Source organism: Urtica dioica, chromosome 8 (genome assembly GCF_054948205.1).
Source record: "Urtica dioica subsp. dioica isolate 48M chromosome 8, U.dioica_male_clone48M_v1_H2, whole genome shotgun sequence".
NCBI lineage: Eukaryota > Viridiplantae > Streptophyta > Magnoliopsida > Rosales > Urticaceae > Urtica > Urtica dioica.
In genome coordinates this window covers 4,379,028-4,398,757 of record NC_142763.1, presented here as the reverse complement: position 1 = coordinate 4,398,757, position 19,730 = coordinate 4,379,028, and the positions used below count along the sequence as shown (strand labels likewise).

General features: G+C 38.9%; 1 protein-coding gene and 1 pseudogene across 1 annotated transcript; both read left to right on the top strand.

Moving 5' to 3' along the window:
• The first annotated feature begins 2,388 nt into the window (after window positions 1-2,388).
• On the top strand, window positions 2,389-12,202 carry LOC149387428 (pentatricopeptide repeat-containing protein At5g50390, chloroplastic-like). Its single transcript, XM_089624540.1, has 5 exons — window positions 2,389-4,583; window positions 4,653-4,720; window positions 4,838-4,930; window positions 5,432-6,768; window positions 12,034-12,202. The coding sequence occupies exons 1-5, from the start codon at window positions 2,537-2,539 to the stop codon at window positions 12,200-12,202; spliced, it is 3,714 nt and encodes a 1,237-aa protein (XP_089480666.1). The 5' UTR covers window positions 2,389-2,536.
• Window positions 12,203-12,674: 472 nt separating this feature from the next.
• Window positions 12,675-14,918, top strand: LOC149387427 (pentatricopeptide repeat-containing protein At5g50390, chloroplastic pseudogene; annotated as a pseudogene).
• Window positions 14,919-19,730: the final 4,812 nt, after the last annotated feature.

Genomic DNA, 19,730 nt, shown 5'->3' with positions numbered 1-19,730 from the left:
TGTTGACATCAATGTCAAAATTGACGTCAATGTCAAAATTGACGTCAATGTCAAAATTGACGTCAATGTCAACAATTGACGTCAATGTCAACTGTTGACGTCAATGTCAACTGTTGACGTCAATGTCAACTGTTGACGTCAATTGTTGACATCTGTGACATATGTGATTTTTGAGTTCTCTGCAAGATGTCAAACAAGAGGAGATGTACATGCACCGGCAAAAGTTCACGATCGACTTATACCGGCACGAGGCAGTGAAGTTAGAGACCCATGTTGGATCGGACATGGAGATTTATGACAATTAGGAAACAATGTAAACAATAGATAGCAATGTGTTTCACGTACTACTTTGATCTTAATCTTTTGGTATGCTTTTGATAGCAATGTTGTTCACGTACTACTCGTATCTTATTCTTTTGGTATGCTTTTGATAGCATGTTTAATGAATATCAACAATATATCAATTATCAATTTGTAGTTGTTTTTAATGGTTTTGACGTCAATTGTTGACATCAATGTCAACAGTTGACATCTGTGATTTATGAGCTCTCTGTTGTATTGACATTGATGTCAACAATTGACGTCAATTGTTGACATTGATATCAACAGTTGACGTCAATTGTTGACATTGGTATCAACATTTGACGTCAGTTGTTGACATTGATGCTGTTGGCATTGATATCAACAATTGATGTCAATTGTTGATATTGATATCAACAGTTGGCGTCAATTGTTGATATTGATGATGTTGACATTGATGTCAACAGTTGACGTCAATTGTTGACATCAACGTCAACAGTTGAGGTCAACAAGTAGTCTGGATTCTCTTTAACAAAAGTAGTTTGAACAAAAAACATAATGAATTAAACAAATAGACTCTTAAACAACAGTAGTATGAACAAAGCATAATAAATTAAAAAAAAAGTAGTCTGAACAAAGAATTAAAAAAGTAGTCATCCAATCCTAATGTAGAACGAATTGCCGATTCATGAGTTGGGACCGAATCACACCCTTCCTCGAGTATTGATGGCATAAGGGGATTCGATGGCATAAGGATATTGAACAAAGCTAGCGAAGTTCGCTTCAGACGGCACCATAATTCCGAAATATCCTTTCTCATGATACCGACCAGGTTTAATCCAAGTACCACTGTGCTTGAATAATAAATAAATTTCCGCCATCACTGTACAAATCAAGAATAAATCCAAAGTTAGTAATTGTTGACATCAGATGTCAACAGTTGATGTCAACTGTTGACATTATACATCAACAATATATGTCAACATATGACATCAACTGTTGACATAAGATATCTACAATTGATGTCAACTGTTGACATCTGACGAAACTTACGAACTTCGCTGAACAACTTCAAAAATTACCCAGAATCACGAAAACCTTATTTTTGCCCCAAATTTAAACATACCCGGAATAAATATACACAAAAACGAAATAAATGGTAAGAAAAAACATTAAAACTAACCAAGTAGAGTCTTTGGCAAAGAGATTCGCTGAAACTAACCAAGTAGAATCCGGGCAAGGAGAAGAGATTCGTGGAGAAGAAAAAGAGTTTCGTTCGCTGAAATGTTTGGGCAAGGATTTCGATCGTGATTCAAAGAAGAAGAATGGTTTTTATTTTGGGTGGGTTTGAGTGATGAGATTTTGGAAATGTATCAGACGTTAGAGAGAGAGAGAGAGAGAGAGAGAGAGAGAGAGAGAGAGAGAGAGAGAGAAAGAATTAAATGATAAAATGTAAAGAATAATTTTTTTAAGGGTATTTAGGGTTTTACACATAGAGACAAGTGGTATATTTGGCCAAAATTATTGTTTGGTGGATTATTGGAAATTGTTATTGAGTTGGTGGTAGTTATGACAATTCCTCATGAAAGAAACCGTTTCTTTCAAGATTTAGACCAACTCCACCCGAACGTCATTCCCACTGAATGGTGTCAGGGTGGAGTCCAACCATACCCTAGATCCCACGCCAAAATGGCGTGGGTGTTTAATTGATTTTAGTGTTGCGCCAAATATGGCGCAACACTATTCACTACACTAAAAAAAATTTAGCCTTTGTAAAATTTATAATTTATACATTTGCACTTATTTATAAAACTATATCATATTTATTCTTAAATTATTCATATTTTATATTTTATATTTTAAATTTATTTTCAAATACAACATTGACATTTAGAGTTTGATGACATTAATAAATATTAAGTTTAGTTTATGTTAATTTGTATTTTGAATTATTTTATGGAGTAATATTTTATTATTAAATAATGAATAAGTGGTATAATTGGAAGATATGAAATAAACATAAGGGTATGGAAATAAAAAAGATAAAGTAAAAAAAAAAAAAAGAATATAAAAATAATATTTCAATTTGTTATAGATAAGAGTTGAAAATGGTGTAATCGGGTGGACGGAGTTGGTCTCAGACTTCGTACTCTCCGAAGCAAATCTCCGAACGAAACTCGCTCTGATCTTTCTTCTCTGCGTGTGTTTCCAAAGCTACGATCTCATCTCTATAGCCATGGAAATCTCGCTCGGATCTCGAACCGCCACAATTTCTTGCGTCTTGGGTTTTTCTTCCTCCGATACTCGGTCCTTCGAGCGCCGGAGATCTCTGATATCGCCGCCGAAGGCTGTGGCTCCCCGCGCAAAGTGCTCTCTCCAGCCACGCCCGGAGGCGAAACGTTTCGCGGTGGACGTTGGCGAGAGGAAAAAAACGGCATCGATCGAGGAGCCGAACGTGGCTACGAGGTCGATGAGTGGGATTTGCGATGAAATAGAGAAGCTTGTTTCGGGGAAGAGATACGGAGAAGCACTCGAGCTTTTCAGGGTTTTGGAGATCGCTGGCTGTAATGGAATCCGGACCAGTACTCTCGATTCACTGGTATATGCTTGCATCGGATTGAACTCCGTTGGAGAAGTGAAAAATCTCTCTGAATTCGTTTCCAGGACTGGCCTTGAATTGGATTTGCACATGAGGAAGAGGTTTCTTTATATGCACGTGAGGTGCGGGATGATGATCCACGCACGCAAACTGTTCGACGAATTGCCCGAGAGGGACTTGGTCTCATCCAACATGATGATCCTGGGCCTCGTGGATTCGAGGCACTTCGCCGAGGCGATCAGTCTGTTCCTCGTGATCCACGAGAAATTCTCCGAGATCGGAGCCCACACATTCTCCCCCGTGATCCGAGCCTGCTCGGGCCTGGGAATCGTGACGATCGGACGGCAGATTCACTCCTGCGCGGTCAAGTCCAACGTGGTGGCCGACGACTTCGTGGCCTGCGCTCTGATCAACATGTACAGCAAGTGCAACTCCATTAAAGAAGCTCGGCTCGTGTTCTCCAGGCTGGCGAAGAAGACAACGGTGGCTTGGAACTCGATCATCGCAGCGAACGCTCGCCACGAACACACCGAGGAAGCCCTGAGTTCGTATTACGAGATGAGAGACTCGGGCGTTAAAGCCGACCATTTCACGTTCTCCATAGTCATCAAGATCTGCGCGAGACTCGCCTCGCTGGCGCACGCCAAGCAAGTCCACGCCGACCTCGTGAGCCACGGCTACGGATTCAACGTCGTCGTCAACACCGCGCTCATCGACTTCTATGGAAAGTGGGGCAGCGCCGAGGACGCCCGCAACGTGTTCGACAAAATGCCGCTCAAGAACGTGATCACGTGGAACGCGATGATCGCCGCGTACGGCAACCACGGGCTCGGGAGCGAGGCCATCAAGCTCTTCGAGAGGATGACGAGGGAGAACAACCGGAAGACTATCCCTGACGTCGTCACGTTCCTCGCGGTCCTCTCGGCTTGTTCCTACTCGGGCCTCTCCAATCAAGGCTGGGCGATCTTCGAGTCGATGAGCAGATACCACAATGTCAAGCCTCTGGCGATGCACTACGGGTGCATGATCGAGCTGCTCGGGAGAGAAGGCTGGTTGGAAGAAGCCCACAAGATGATACTGAAAGCCCCGTTCGAGCCCACGGTCAACATGTGGACCGCGCTTCTCACCGCTTGCCGGGTCCACGGGGATTTGGAGCTCGGGAGAATCGCAGCCGAGAAGATCTACGGAATGGAGCCGGAATTGCTCAACGGCTATCTAGTCCTCTTGAACATATACAAGGCCACAGGAAAGGCAAAGGAAGCTTCTTCCGTGCTTCGGACCCTGAAAAGGAAGGGTCTGAGGATTTTCCCGGCATGCACTTGGATAGAGGTGAAGAAACAGGCTCACGTGTTTCGGTCTGGAGACAAGACCCATGCGGAAACCGAAAAAATCTACCGGAAACTCGAGGAACTGACGGCCGAGATCACAGAGCTCGGGTACGTCCCCGAGCGAGGTTCTGTGCTCGACGAACGCGAAGAACGGTCGTCGCATCAGAGCGAGAAACTCGCGATCTCGTTCGGGATCATCAGTACTTCCGACGGGATGCCGCTGCAGATCGTGCAGGGCCATCGGGTCAGCGGCGATTGCCACTCCGCGATCAAGTTGATCGCTTTGGTCGCCGGGAGAGAAATAGTTCTCAGGGACGCTAGTAGGTTTCACCATTTCAAAGATGGATATTGTTCTTGTGGAGATTATTGGTAATTTCTTTCAACAATTATACTACACCTTGTTTCATTTTACTTCTATTGTTCAGTTAGAATCATAAAGATGGGAATTGCTCTTGTGGAGATTATTGGTGACTTTCTTGTCTTTCTATTTCAAGTACACAACTTTAATGTTAAGATTGTCCATTTTATAATAGCTCAATAATAAATAAAAATTGGCCTACTCTTATTATTCAGTTGTGAGAGGTGATTTGAGACTTGCATGTAGTCGTAGCACGGCCGGCACACCGGAAACTTGCACACGTGGCATGCCGAGAACACCTCTCCGTTCTCGTTGCACCCGATCTCGTCCCCACACACACGACAAGTGCTCTTCGACAATACGATAAAAATTAATTGTCCTACTAATAGACTAGTTTATAAATTTTACATTTGTTAAGAAGCCTCAGTATGTCTTGGGTGATTAATTTACTTTATCCTATACCTATACATTATAGAATAAATTTAAATCTTACTTATATTTATCTTTATCATATTTAAAAAGAATATGTCGAACTCTGTAACAGATAACTATTATATTACTATGAGATAATGAAGTCAATAATGTATTTGTAATTCTCACCGTAACAATGATTTCATTAAGATATTATAAGAATTGTTTGAAAATATATTAGGAATAATTTAAAAGACAAACTCGTTATACATTGCTTTTATATTGCACGTTGAATTTAAAATTTACAATAAGAATAATCCAAACTATACAAAAGGATACTAAATAATGTATGATCATAACAAATTAGAAAAATAGTTCTTATGCACTAAGAATTAGGACTGTTTAAAAATATCGTGAATGTTTGTGATCCACGAGAAATTCTCCGAGATCGGAGACCACACATTCACCCCCGTGATCCGAGCCTGCTCGGGCCTCGGAATCGTGACGATCGGACGGCAGATTCACTCATGCGCGGTCAAGTCCAACGTGGTGGCCAACGCCTTCGTGGCCAATGCTTTGATCAACATGTACAGCAAGTGCAACTCCATTAAAGAAGCTCGGCTCGTGTTCTCCAGGCTGGCGGAGAAGACAACGGTGGCTTGGACCTCGATCATCGCAGCGAACGCGCGCCACGAACACACCGAGGAAGCCCTGAGTTTGTACTACGAGATGAGAGACTCGGGCGTTAAAATCAACCAATTCACGTTCTCCATAGTTATCAAGATCTGCTCGAGGCTCGCCTCGCTGGCGCACGCCAAGCAAGTCCACGCCGACCTCGTGAGCCACGGCTACGGATTCGACCTCGTCGCCAACACCGCGCTCATCGACTTCTATGGAAAGTGGGGCAGCGCCGAGGACGCCCGCAACGTGTTCGACAAAATGCCGTTCAAGGACGTGATCACGTGGAACGCGATGATCGCCGCGTACGGCAACCACGGGCTCGGGAGCGAGGCCATCGACCTCTTCGAGAGGATGACGAGGGAGAACAATCGGAATATCATCCCCGACCACGTCACGTTCCTCGCGGTCCTCTCGGCTTGTTCCTACTCGGGCCTCTCCGATCAAGGCGGGGCGATCTTCGAGTCGATGAGCAGAGACCACAAGGTCAAGCCTCGGGCGATGCACTACGCGTGCATGATCGAGCTGCTCGGGAGAGAAGGCTGGTTGGAAGAAGCCCACGAGATGATACTGAAAGCCCCGTTCGAGCCCAAGATCAACATGTGGGAAGCGCTTCTCACCGCTTGCCGGGTCCACGGGGATTTGGAGCTCGGGAGAATCGCCGCCGAGAAGATCTACGGAATGGAGCCGGAATTGCTCAACAGCTATCTAGTCCTCTTGAACATATACAAGGCCACAGGAAAGGCAAAGGAAGCTTCTTCCGTGATTCGGACCCTGAAAAGGAAGGGTCTGAGGATTTTCCCGGCGTGCACTTGGATAGAGGTGAAGAAACAGGCTCACGTGTTTCGGTCTGGAGACAAGACCCATGCGGAAACCGAAAAAATCTACCGGAAACTTGAGGAACTGACGGCCGAGATCACAGAGCTCGGGTACGTCCCCGAGCGAGACTCTGTGCTCGACGAACGCGAAGAACGGTCGTCGCATCAGAGCGAGAAACTCGCGATCTCGTTCGGGATCATCAGTACTTCCGACGGGACGCCGCTGCAGATCGTGCAGGGCCATCGGGTCAGCGGCGATTGCCACTCCGCGATCAAGTTCCTCGACGTCCATTTTTTATATGACGTCCATTTTTTTTAGTAGACATGACGACGTCCATTTATATTAACATATTTTTCATGTATAAGTGATGATTTATTATTAAAAAAAAAGTTCAATAACTGACGGCATTTAATTTGTCCGGTGACGGGCCTTGACAATAAAAATTTATATAAATTATATGAATTGCCTTATTTTGAGAATAGTAGCTTTTTATGCCTCTTTCACATTATTTTTCTTAGAAATGCTATATATTTAGTATATAAACATATTTTTCCATTAAAAAGAGAATTGATTTGAAAATAAAGATGAAATGAGACATAAATATGTACAGCTACAAAAAATAAATTGTACAACCGTATCCAAATCCAAAAAAAAAAAAAAAAAACACTTTTAAAGCTTTGAAGTAATTTAGTCATGAATCGATAGTTGATACTTGATACTACTGCGAGTTAGTTGCTACGTTGACTTTGTTTCTCCTCAAAGTCAAAGGTCAAAAGGCGTATGCTAATTAAATGTGTTTAGTTAACCAGTGTGTAGACATAAATAAAAGTAGATAGCAGTTAGACACGCATTCATGTTTTAGTCGCTGAAAATAACTCGTATACGTACGTTACGGTAGATATGAAACCAGTGAGTAAAGCTCTAAATGACCATATCATTGAGATGTCTAAACTTCATATGAATTTCAACCATGCACTTCCATGCTCTAAAAACGACACCCTCCCCTACAGAAAACGATAGCAATATTGCACCATCACTTCATGTATCTATACATTACACTTTTTGTACGGATTTAGTTTAGTTTTATTTTTTTTGCCTTTTATTTACCCTAAAAATTAATGAATTAGCCCTTTGAACTTTTTTTTTTTTTCATATTAGCCCTCCCTAATTTACATTGTTATTAGTTCCGCGTAATTCAATCTATTTGATGAAGTGAGTTTATCGCGGTAAGTGTTGATCAGAAATACGCACGAGCACTCAATCATAACTTTAACAATAGCCCCCGGCCACACCTGCCACGCTCGAGATCGACACTATGCTTCCCTTCTTCGTCAGGATCATCACCCGCGCCGCGTGTTTCATCCCCAGGAAGACACCTTCCACATTGACCGCGAACACCCTCACAAACTACGCCATGTCAATGCTACGTATGTCCCTACACTGGGGAGCCAAATGTCAAAACTAAATTTTAAATATAATTATAGTAATAAAAGAGTTTGACCTCAATTTTCTTATTAAAAGAATTGACCCTCATTCTTGACATTATTAAATCATAATTTTCAAAATAAGGAAAATTTATTAGATTGATAAAAATAAGAATAAACTATATAAATTAGTCGATTAAATCATAGAATAATTATTCAAATATTAAGAATATAGATCAATTTGCCTATGTCTCACATAATATGCGCATTAATGGCGGAGCTAAAAATTCCAATGAGAGGGGCAAATTTGAAAATAAAAAATCAGGGAAGCAAATTTATAAAAATATATAAATTTGAGCTAAAATTATAAACATTGATTCAAATTTTAGGGTGAAGATTGTAATTTTCAAAATTTGAAGGGGACACTGGACCCTCTAAGCCTGAGGCATCTCAACTTTTAAATATGCGTATGTGTCTTGGTTTAGTTTGAAGTATTCTCTTAATTAAGCTAAAATTTTCCATGGTCTAAATTCTAAAGTGGTAATATGGTCAATTCTCCCTAAAATAATTCGGACTAAAAGACTACAATCCAAACGTACCTTTTCTGATTAAAATGTCTAAGACCAATTAGCCTTCTTTTGATGGAAAAATCTATCAATTTTGTAGGGGACGTTGTTCTAATAAGGACCGGAACCCAAAACTTAGAACTGATGTAAATGAGACTATTTACAACTTAAGCAATTGAGTTTGACTAAACCTAACAATCGTATAGCACATATGGGAAGGAATGCCTTCCAAACACTGTTACATATCTCACAGAATGAATAATTTTCGTATGCCTTGGAAACGGAAAAAAAATTCCGACACACTTGCGGAAGTGACAGTGACGAAAGGTGGCAGTAGCAGGGTATTTGTTTCCATTAGGCCGTTACAAAATTTGGGACGTCAACTGATAATTTTTTTATTTACACTTCCAGCCCGTTTCCAAATATTCACTATAAATAGACATCCTTTTAATTCATTTTTCACAACTCATCTCACAACTCACATTTCAATTCTATAACATTACTCTACAATATTCTCTACAAATATATATGTACAATATTGTCCACAAATTGGTCTATAGTTATTATCTAAAAAAACAGTTGATAATTTTGATATAAACTTTCAAAACATTACTACTATAGAAATGTTGTCTTATTGTAATATTTTACTCATAATCTTGTTGTAATGTTTTTACTTTTTTTCTAAGTTATTAATAAAGATGAAATTTATTTTACATATTAATACCTTTTAAAAAAAACTTTAACAGTTTAGTCAATTTCACTTACCATTTAAATTTGATTTTTTTTTAATTACTTAATGGAAATGAATAGAAATGCTAATTTCCATTAAGCCTAACGGGGCAGTAAATTGCCTAACGCAAAAATATCTCATGTTACAAATTTAGTTACGTATTAATATTTTCGCCATTAAAATTTATGTTTGAACTTAACGGTGCAAGTAGTTACGGCGTTACTAAATAATAACATGTGGTACTTTTGCAACAAAAAAAAAATGAGTATATAAGTAGTGTTTTGTCTAAACATTTAATATTTTTGCCACTATTATTAGTTATTTGTCTCCTTAGGAACCACATTTCACTAGGATGTTTATGAGTTGAAAGGGGGAAGTGAGATATTTTATCTCTTTATTTTATTTTTTATTATTAGCATGGAAGCACGTACGTATAGTTAAGGACTAAGAAACGCTGTCTTGATCATTTTTCCATACTTCAAAATAAAATCGGAAATAGTATAAGCATGTTCACCTTTTAGCATGCTTCCATTTTTTTTTTCTTTCTATTTTTTTTTACTGCTATTTGGACTCTTCTTTCATTGTGAACTATACCAGTTTATTTCTATCTAAAGAAACAAAACTACGTTTTGGCATATTAATTGTATATGATTATCTGTTGATCCAAACAAAAAAATTAAAATTTAAAATGATAAATAATCAGGTAGTAAAAACATGAATGTAAAATGGAATAAAAATAATACTTCATTGATATTGATAAAGAAAGGAATGATATATGAGAGGTTGAGCACATCCCAATTAGGTTGGCACCCACTCAACTCTCAACATTTAACATTCAGTTTGTATTTACAATTACAACCATATATCCAATGGAATGGAAACAAACAACACCAAAAAATATTTTGAACCATATATCAAAATATTACTTCCTTCTTCAAAGTAACAATACATGATATGGTAATATAATAATATTTTGAACCAAATACATGATAAGACAATGCGATAAAATTAACCGTCCTATTAATGAAATATAAATTATACCTTTATAAATCACATAATCAAATCAAGTTGTAGTAGCAGTAGGAGTTGATATATGAGAATCTTTTTTTTAATATATATTTATTTTTAATTAAAAAAATCGGTTAAATAACCGATATCCAGATTTTCCCAAAATCAAATCCGATATCCGGTCCAGTTTTTTAAACCGGATCGATTATCCGAATCCGAATTTCGGTTAGCTGACGTGGCTCCAAATTTCGGTTTCGGTTCGGTTTGGATATCGGTTTTATCCGATTTTCGGTTCGGTTTTATACAGCCCTACAAAATATCATTCATTTTGATTTTTTTATTGGTATATTATTAGCTAGTTAGGTTTATCTAAAAATTAGAGATAGTCCAAATAAAAAAAATAAAATAAAAAGGCAAATATTAGATGTGAATAGATTTATACATATAGCTGTATAAAAAAATTGCTAAATAGATAAGAATTTTGATTATTTTGATGCAAACTTAAAACAATTGTTATTTTGTTAAATAATTAGTTTTATATGATTTTTTTTTAAAAATAAATTGTTTTATTTCTAAATAGATAAGAATTTTGATTATTTTGATGCAAACTTAAAACAATTGTTATTTTGTTAAATAATTAGTTTTATATGATTTTTTTTAAATAAATTGTATTATTTTGAAAAATAAAATTCATTTTTAATCATGTAACTCAAAGTTAATCATAGACTTCATCGAGATATATTCAAAACAAATGAGTTTATTTTTATAAAAAAAAAGTAAATTATAAAATTATGAGCCGCTATATTGACTTTATTCTAGGTTTCAACTCTTAAAAATATACACAACGAACTCGATACATCCAACAAAATAAAACTAAACTCATTTTTTTATGGTGTAAAGGAATATATATTTCTTTCCTTAAATCGTATTTCTTTTAAAAAAAATATTAGACAAAATAATCGTTATAAATTTATTGCATATTTATATTTAAATTATTCATAAAAAATTTAATTTGTATCGACACTTTTGAATTTTTATTAAATTTATGTACCTAGAACCAAGGATTTAAAAGCCGACGAATTTCCAAGAATTTCGTCCGGAAATTCGTTTCCGACGAGTCAACGGCCGTCGAAAGGGTAATATGTCGTTTCGTCGTCGTTTTTCGCCAATTTTCGTCGTTTGTCGTTTTTACTGTCGTTTTTTTTCTGCTGTCGTTTTTTTTTTTTTTTTTTAAGTATTATATACAATGTATCAAGTATTACAACAAAATATTATATAAAAAATATTACATACAAAATAGCTCAAATTTATAAAGTATTATACATTAATAGCACAAATTATAAAATATTATATATATATATATATATACAATTTTCTATTAAAAAAGATTATATACATAATGTATTTTATTTATATGTGTTTAAAAATTAAAAATATATGTAAGTATTACATGTATATATTTTAAATATATTTTGCCACATTTTTTCCGTTCGGTTTTTCATCGGGTTGTCGTTTTTCCATGGAAAACGACATTAGAAAACTGCAAATCGAATACCCTTTTACACATTTTTTCCGTTCGGTTTTCCATCGACTTGTCGATTTTCCGTAAATCAGGAAGCTCGAAACGGTAACGAAAATGACATTTTTTTCCTTGCCTAGAACTACTAATTTTTCAATGAACTATTATTAATTTTAACAAAGGTCGGATCTCGCTATCTAGAAATGTGGTTTCTTGGGTCACTCAGCCAATTTTTTTTTTTTTTTTTTTTTTTGTATTTTATGTCAGTGATTTAAAAAGTATTTTATGTTCAGTCTTCAGACAAACAGTCAAAACAACATAGGCGGAGTTAACAATGCAAGAAACCGTTTCTTTCAGGCTTCAGACCAACTCCACCCGAACGTCATTCCCACTGAATGGCGTCAGGGTGGAGTCCAACCATACCCTATATCCCACGCCAAAATGGCTTGGGTGTTTAATTGATTTTAGTGTTGCGCCAAATATGGCGCAACACTATTCACTACATTAAAAAAAATTTAGTCCTTGTAAAATTTATAATTTATACATTTGCACTTATTTATAAAATTATATCATATTTATCCTTAAATTATTCATATTTTATATTTTAAATTTATTTTCAAATACAACATTGACATTTAGAGTTTGAGAAAAACTAAAATGACATTAATAAATATTAAGTTTAGTTTATGTTAATTTGTATTTTGAATTATTTTATGGAGTAATATTTTATTATTAAATAATGAATAAGTGGTATAATTGGAAGATATGAAATAAATACAAGGGTATGGAAATAAAAAGAGAAAGTTGAATATAAAATTTATATTTCAATTTTGGCGTAGATAAGAGTTGAAGACTTCGTACTCTCCGAACGAAACTCGCTCTGATCTTTCTTCTCTGTGTGTGTTTCCAAAGCTACGATCTCATCTCTATAGCCATGGAAATCTCGCTCGGATCTCGAACCGCCACAATTTCTTGCGTCTTCGGTTTTTCTTCCTCCGATACTCGGTCCTTCGAGCGCCGGAGATCTCTGATATCGCCGCCGAAGGCAGTGGCTCCCCGCGCAAAGTGCTCTCTCCAGCCACGCCCGGAGGCGAAACGTTTCGCGGTGGACGTTGGCGAGAGGAAAGAAACGGCATCGATCGAGGAGCCGAAGGTGGCTACGAGGTCGATGAGTGGGATTTGCGATGAGATAGAGAAGCTTGTTTCGGGGAAGAGATACGAAGAAGCACTCGAGCTTTTCGGGGTTTTGGAGATCGCTGGCTGTAATGGAATCCGGACCAGTACTCTCGATTCACTGGTAAATGCTTGCATCGGATTGAACTCCGTTACAGAAGTGAAAAATCTCTCTAAATTCGTTTCCAGGACTGGCCTTGAATTGGATTTGCACATGAGGAAGAGGTTTCTTTATATGCACGTGAGGTGCGGGATGATGATCGACGCACGCACACTGTTCGACGAATTGCCCGAGAGGGACTTGGTCTCATCCAACATGATGATCCTGGGCCTCGTGGATTCAAGGCAGTTCGCCGAGGCGATCAGTCTGTTCGTCGAGATCCACGAGAAATTCTCCGAGATCGGAGCCCACACATTCACCACCGTGATCCGAGCCTGCTCGGGCCTCGGAATCGTGACGATCGGACGGCAGATTCACTCCTGCGCGGTCAAGTCCAACGTGGTGGCCAACGTCTACGTGGCCTGCGCTCTGATCGACATGTACAGCAAGTGCAACTCCATTAAAGAAGCTCGGCTCGTGTTCTCCAGGATGGCAGAGAAGACAACGGTGGCTTGGACCTCGATCATCGCAGCGAACGCGCTCCACGAATACACCGAGGAAGCCCTGAGTTTGTACTACGAGATGAGAGACTCGGGCGTTAAACTCAACCCATTCACGTTCTCCATAGTCCTCAAGATCTGCGCGAGGCTCGCCTCGCTAGCGCACGCCAAGCAAGCCCACGCCGACCTCGTGAGCCACGGCTACGGATTCAACGTCGTCGCCAACACCGCGCTCGTCGACTTCTACGGAAAGTGGGGCAGCGCCGAGGACGCCCGCAACGTGTTCGACAAAATGCCGTTCAAGGACGTGATCACGTGGAACGTGATGATCGCCGCGTACGGCAACCACGGGCTCGGGAGCGAGGCCATCAAGCTCTTCGAGAGGATGACGAGGGAGAACAACCGGAAGACTATCCCTGACGTCGTCACGTTCCTCGCGGTCCTCTCGGCTTGTTCCTACTCGGGCCTCTCCGATCAAGGCTGGGCGATCTTCGAGTCGATGAGCAGAGACCACAAGGTCAAGCCTCTGGCGATGCACTACGGGTGCATGATCGAGCTGCTCGGGAGAGAAGGCTGGTTGGAAGAAGCCCACAAGATGATACTGAAAGCCCCGTTCGAGCCCACGGTCATCATGTGGACCGCGCTTCTCACCGCTTGCCGGGTCCACGGGGATTTGGAGCTCGGGAGAATCGCAGCCGAGAAGATCTACGGAATGGAGCCGGAATTGCTCAACAGCTATCTAGTCCTCTTGAACATATACAAGGCCACAGGAAAGGCAAAGGAAGCTTCTTCCGTGCTTCGGACCCTGAAAAGGAAGGGTCTGAGGATTTTCCCGGCATGCACTTGGATAGAGGTGAAGAAACAGGCTCACGTGTTTCAGTCTGGAGACAAGACCCATGCGGAAACCGAAAAAATCTACCGGAAACTCGAGGAACTGACGGCCGAGATCACAGAGCTCGGGTACGTCCCCGAGCGAGGCTCTGTGCTCGACGAACGCGAAGAACGGTCGTTGCATCAGAGCGAGAAACTCGCGATCTCGTTCGGGATCATCAGTACTTCCGACGGGACGCCGCTGCAGATCGTGCAGGGCCATCGGGTCAGCGGCGATTGCCACTCCGCGATCAAGTTGATCGCTTTGGTCGCCAGGAGAGAAATCGTTCTCAGGGACGCTAGTAGGTTTCACCATTTCAAAGATGGAGGTTGTTCTTGTGGAGATTATTGGTAATTTCTTTCAACAATTATACTGCACCTTGTTTCATTTTACTTCTATTCTTCAGTTAGTATCATCAAGATGGGAATTGCTCTTGTGGAGATTATTGGTGACTTTCTTTTTCAAGTACACAACTTTAATGTTAAGATTGTCCATTTAATCATAGCTCAATAATAAATAAAAATTGGCCTACTCTTGTTATTCAGTTGTGAGTAATTTTTATTTATTCTTTTATTGAGAGGTGATTTGAGACTTGCATGTAATCATCCTCATCGGCTTCAACGTTGTTTACATCGTCTTTGCTGAGCACATTTCCTCTCTTTTCTTGCCTCGCTTTCCACTTTTCCACTCTGTCTTTCCATTCCTCATTGGACTCATTGCCATAACCTTCTCTCTCTCCCTCAAATTCCTTACCAGCAACTACACATTCCAATCACAGCAACGCAATTAATTGAATGTCTATATATATATATATATATATATATATATATATATATATATTTGACATCAATTAGGAAATCCAATTACCACTTCCTCCAACAGAGAGAGCGTGAACATTGGGCTGCCATTGCTGATTACTGTTATTGTTATGGTTGTCTCCACCGTCCCGTAAAATAAATAATTATTTATAATTGCCCTGAAAATGTCTTCAAATAGATCTTCCGGAAAATAATATTTTTTTTTACCGAGTCGTTGGCAAGAGGATTCTGATCATCAAGCTGAGGATGATTCTTAACTGGAAACTCGTCGTCAAAATCTTCTCCATCGAATTCGTCTTCATCATCCCCAGCGACCCTGGGACAACCTGAACAGGATAATAATAACTTAGGCCATCGAATTGGTAGTTCAATTTTATTTTATTTTATTATTATTATTATTATTATTTTTCGTTTTGTGCTATTTATGAGAACTTTTTGACCATGTTAAACAAAATAGATTTATCATTGACCTTATAAAAAAAAACAGTGCTATGTAAAACAAAGAATAAAACTAATAAATTATCACTAATGGTACAACTCTTGTTGGATATTTGAAGAGTGACCTAATTAATATTAATGTCGATATTTGGGGAGTTCGTATAAAATCTAATCTAAAATTGGATAAAAAAAATATATATTACACATTCTGTAATAAATATTTTTTACTTATTGAAGATTTATATAAATGGTGGAATTTTGAGGGGGAACGAATCCTAATAATTTGAGTAATATTTATATGGATAACTTTTTAAAATGGGCTTATACATAGTAAATTGTTTTTCTAAGGTGAATGCAGATTGCAAAATATGAGGTTGAGGGACATCGAATGTAAAATTTATCGGACCTTTCTATTAAAAGAACATTATTACTTTATGTTTAGGGGAAAACAATCCTATTTATCCTCTAAGTTGTGCATCTATCTGTGTGTCTTTTGAGCATACTGTTTATTACTTAAGTCTCCCTAAAAATAGTTATTTAGTAACTCAAATACATCTTTTCGGTTAGGTCAGAGATCTCTCGGTTTCACTTCATATATCTTTTTTCTTCTTCTGCTTTTTGAGTTGCGGTTTATGTTTGGCTGTTTCGTATGATATATTTTTCGAAGATTTTACATTGCTGATTCAGTATTTGGATCAGAAATGTGACACGCTGATATGAGAGAGAGAGAGAGAGAGAGAGAGAGAGAGAGAGAAGGCGAGAGACAACTGATTATAACAGAATGACCTCATAATGAAATCTTACATAGGTAAATACGAGATTGCAGATTGCAGAACAAAAAGCTAGGGAGGCAGAGATAATCAAGAAAGAAATAGAAACAGCAATTATGAAACGAATTCGTTTTCATCATCCCCAGCGACCCTGGACAACCTGAACAGGATAATAATAACTTAGGCCACAAGTTTTCACGAAACTTTCTCAGCGCATAGATACGGAAATGTACGTAGTATCGCACACCTCTGTGGCGCTTATAACGAGTGTTGCACTGAGGACAACACTGGTATCCGTCGCTGCGCTCGTAGTCGTAGCACGGCCGGCACACCGGAAACTTGCACACGTGGCACGCCGAGAACACCTCTCCGTTCTCGTTGCACCTGATCTCGTCCCCACACACACGGCAAGTGCTCTTCGACAAGGCTTGTCGTGTCGGAGGCCGATTCTGCAAAAAAAAATTTAAAAAAAAAATTTTATGTCGTGTTGTCGAATCGAGTATTGTGTGTCTGTGTGTGTGTGGGGTTAGGAAAGTTATACCTCGGTTTCAGGGAACGAGGTAGAGCCGACCATGGGGTTCGAGGCCATGGCGTGGTGATATGATCAGAGGAGATCGGGGATGAAGAGAGAGTTGGTTTTTGTTGTGGAGGAATGATGAGAGTATGGTTATATTGTGGGGATTGAGAGTGAAAAAGGAGAAAAGAGAATGGACAAGAGAGTTAGAATCTACCTACTGTAAGTTGGGAAGTCGTGAGTTTGATTCTAAGAGACGTTAGTGATTTGGTACGAGATCAAAAATGTGTTTGTTTTCTACTTTAATATATATATTTTTTTGGTGTTGCTTAGGTTCAAAGGAAGCATGCTAGATTATATTTTCTGATTAACAAAATACATCCTTTGTACCGAGTTGTCACATACCCCCCTCTCATATATTCACTACCAGTATTAAATCCCACCAAATTAGTCCGAATCTACAATTTTCCAAATATCTATGGAAGTTAGAGATCACACGGTCTCGCTTGTCATCTTCAACGGAAAAAAAAATGTGGTGTATACCGTCCCTATTTCCGTAAAAAAAATAATCAAGATGATTGGATCCACGTGTTACTTCCTTGCAGTAAAATTGAATAACCTAAGCTTGAAGTTTGGTTGTCACTTCATTTTATTGCCTCTGGCCGTGTATGATTTAAGCTTCGCGTTTGGTCATCAATCGCGTTGTGTTTTTTTTTTTGTAAGATGGGAAATTTTAGATCTTTAAAGATTACCCAGTCTCAATCACACACAATCCTGCCGAATTTTCTTCGACAATCACAACACAACACGCAATACAATCCGTAAAGGAATTAGCCGGTAAGATATTACAAGTAAACATCCGAGGGATAATAGAGAGAACACAACAGTATTAATCTCAAGGTTATGTAGTCGACGTCACTGTATTATTATAATTTAGACCCGAGAACAGTCGATTCCTTGCAGATAACACGGCAATGGAGCCAGATAATTCCCAGAGCCCTAAATACGAGTATTAAGAATAGAGTGTGGCAAAACTTGTTTATTGATAGCTCCAACTGCAATAATTGACAAGTTTCAAAAGCTCTTCTTCCAATCTACGGCTACTCGATATTACTATTGATGTATTTTCAGTTTCAATTCTAATGCTATGTTGACCTGCGAGTCGGCTTATTCGGTTGTTCTCGGACGCTTTGTTGGTTGAGAACCGGCTTCGCACGAGTCTGGCTCGTGTTTCTCAGCTTCCTCTTGATGTCCGTTGATCTTATCAGAACCTTCTCGCGGTGTAGTTTTGCCATCGTTTTCACTTTTCCCGTGGTCGGTTTTGGAGGTCTCTGGGTCACCCTTTTCAGGGGAATCTCGAATTGGGTCGGAAGGCGCGACAGAAGGGTTCTCAAAAGCTGAGGATGAAGCCTTTATCTTGTCCATACCTGATTTGCATTGCTTCTCGAGCATCATTTGCAGGTATCTCCCTTGTTCTTGTATTCTCAATTGCAGGTTTCTTTGTATCTGCACAAGACATATATGTATATCAACATTTACAGCGTTACAACGTGCCCACAAAGGAGAGTGGCAGAATCAAGTTCAATTTTTTTGTATTGTGATCAATTGTGAGGAACATATAGGTGTTAGACTCATCAGGTTATCATTGGTTGGCGTCTAATAATCCTATTTGACAAAGAAGTCTGAAGTATTATGAGCTTTCATCTCAACACTAATAGCAGAGTAACCCTTGACCTTTATAAAATCTGTAAGTTATCATTCAGTTTCAATAAATGATGCTAACAAGAAGTAACACATGACACTACTGCGAACTATGGTTTGGACGACACACTTTGGATGACAGTTCTTAAAAAATGTCGTCCAAGCCTCCTCGCCACGGCGCAAATTACGCTCATTGCAGCTAGGAGCATGTTGTACAACAATTTATTTAAAATCTCCAAGCTTTTGTAATTTGGCCGTGGCGGGAATCACTCTCACCGCGGAGACAAATATATTGCATGGCCGTTTTTTTATCTGTCTCACATAGTTGTCTCTGTACGATAGTTTAATGTAGCTTCCGTACATTCCTGTTGCGCCTAGAACTAGATAGGTCGCGGCGACGAGAACTTTGATTGACAGTAGTGTTCAAAAACTGTTGTACGAATTCGTACTTTGTACAACAGTATAACCTCGAGGTGGTTGAAACTCGTGCGATTCTCCACGGCATTCACACATGTCACAAGGTTTGTTAGACACCATTTTCGGAGTCTGATTCTCAAGGTATATGATCTACAAACTTCAACGATGGGTATAATACGACTCCAAGTTGATTTTTAATGATATTTTGTTGCTTGTAATAACTTATGCAGAGTCTAAATTTCTCATGGCTCTAGTACTATTCAAGAAGCTATCCACAATCTTATTAAAGTTGGTTAGCTCGTTGATTCCAACAAGGTTTGGTGACACGAGATTTCTAATTCTACTGGTTAAGGCGGAAACTATTAATTAGTGAGAAGCATTGACACTGGTTCTTCTGCGGAGAATATCTTATTGAAATTGCTCAAACAAATTTTGATGAAGCTATTTCCTATAAAAATAAATATAAATAAAGATTAATAAGCTAAATTTCTTTCATAATTGAACAAGTAAATAAATGCATCGGTAATTATTATTTCTAAATTAGAATATTCAAAGGATGAGCATTTTTGGATAATTTCTATACGATGCTTGTAACATAATTAATGTGAAATCCCGAATTTTAAGCTTAATTAAAAAGCTAAAAAATTTATGTTCGAGTTACGTTAGTTTTATTTTTTATAAAGTAGTA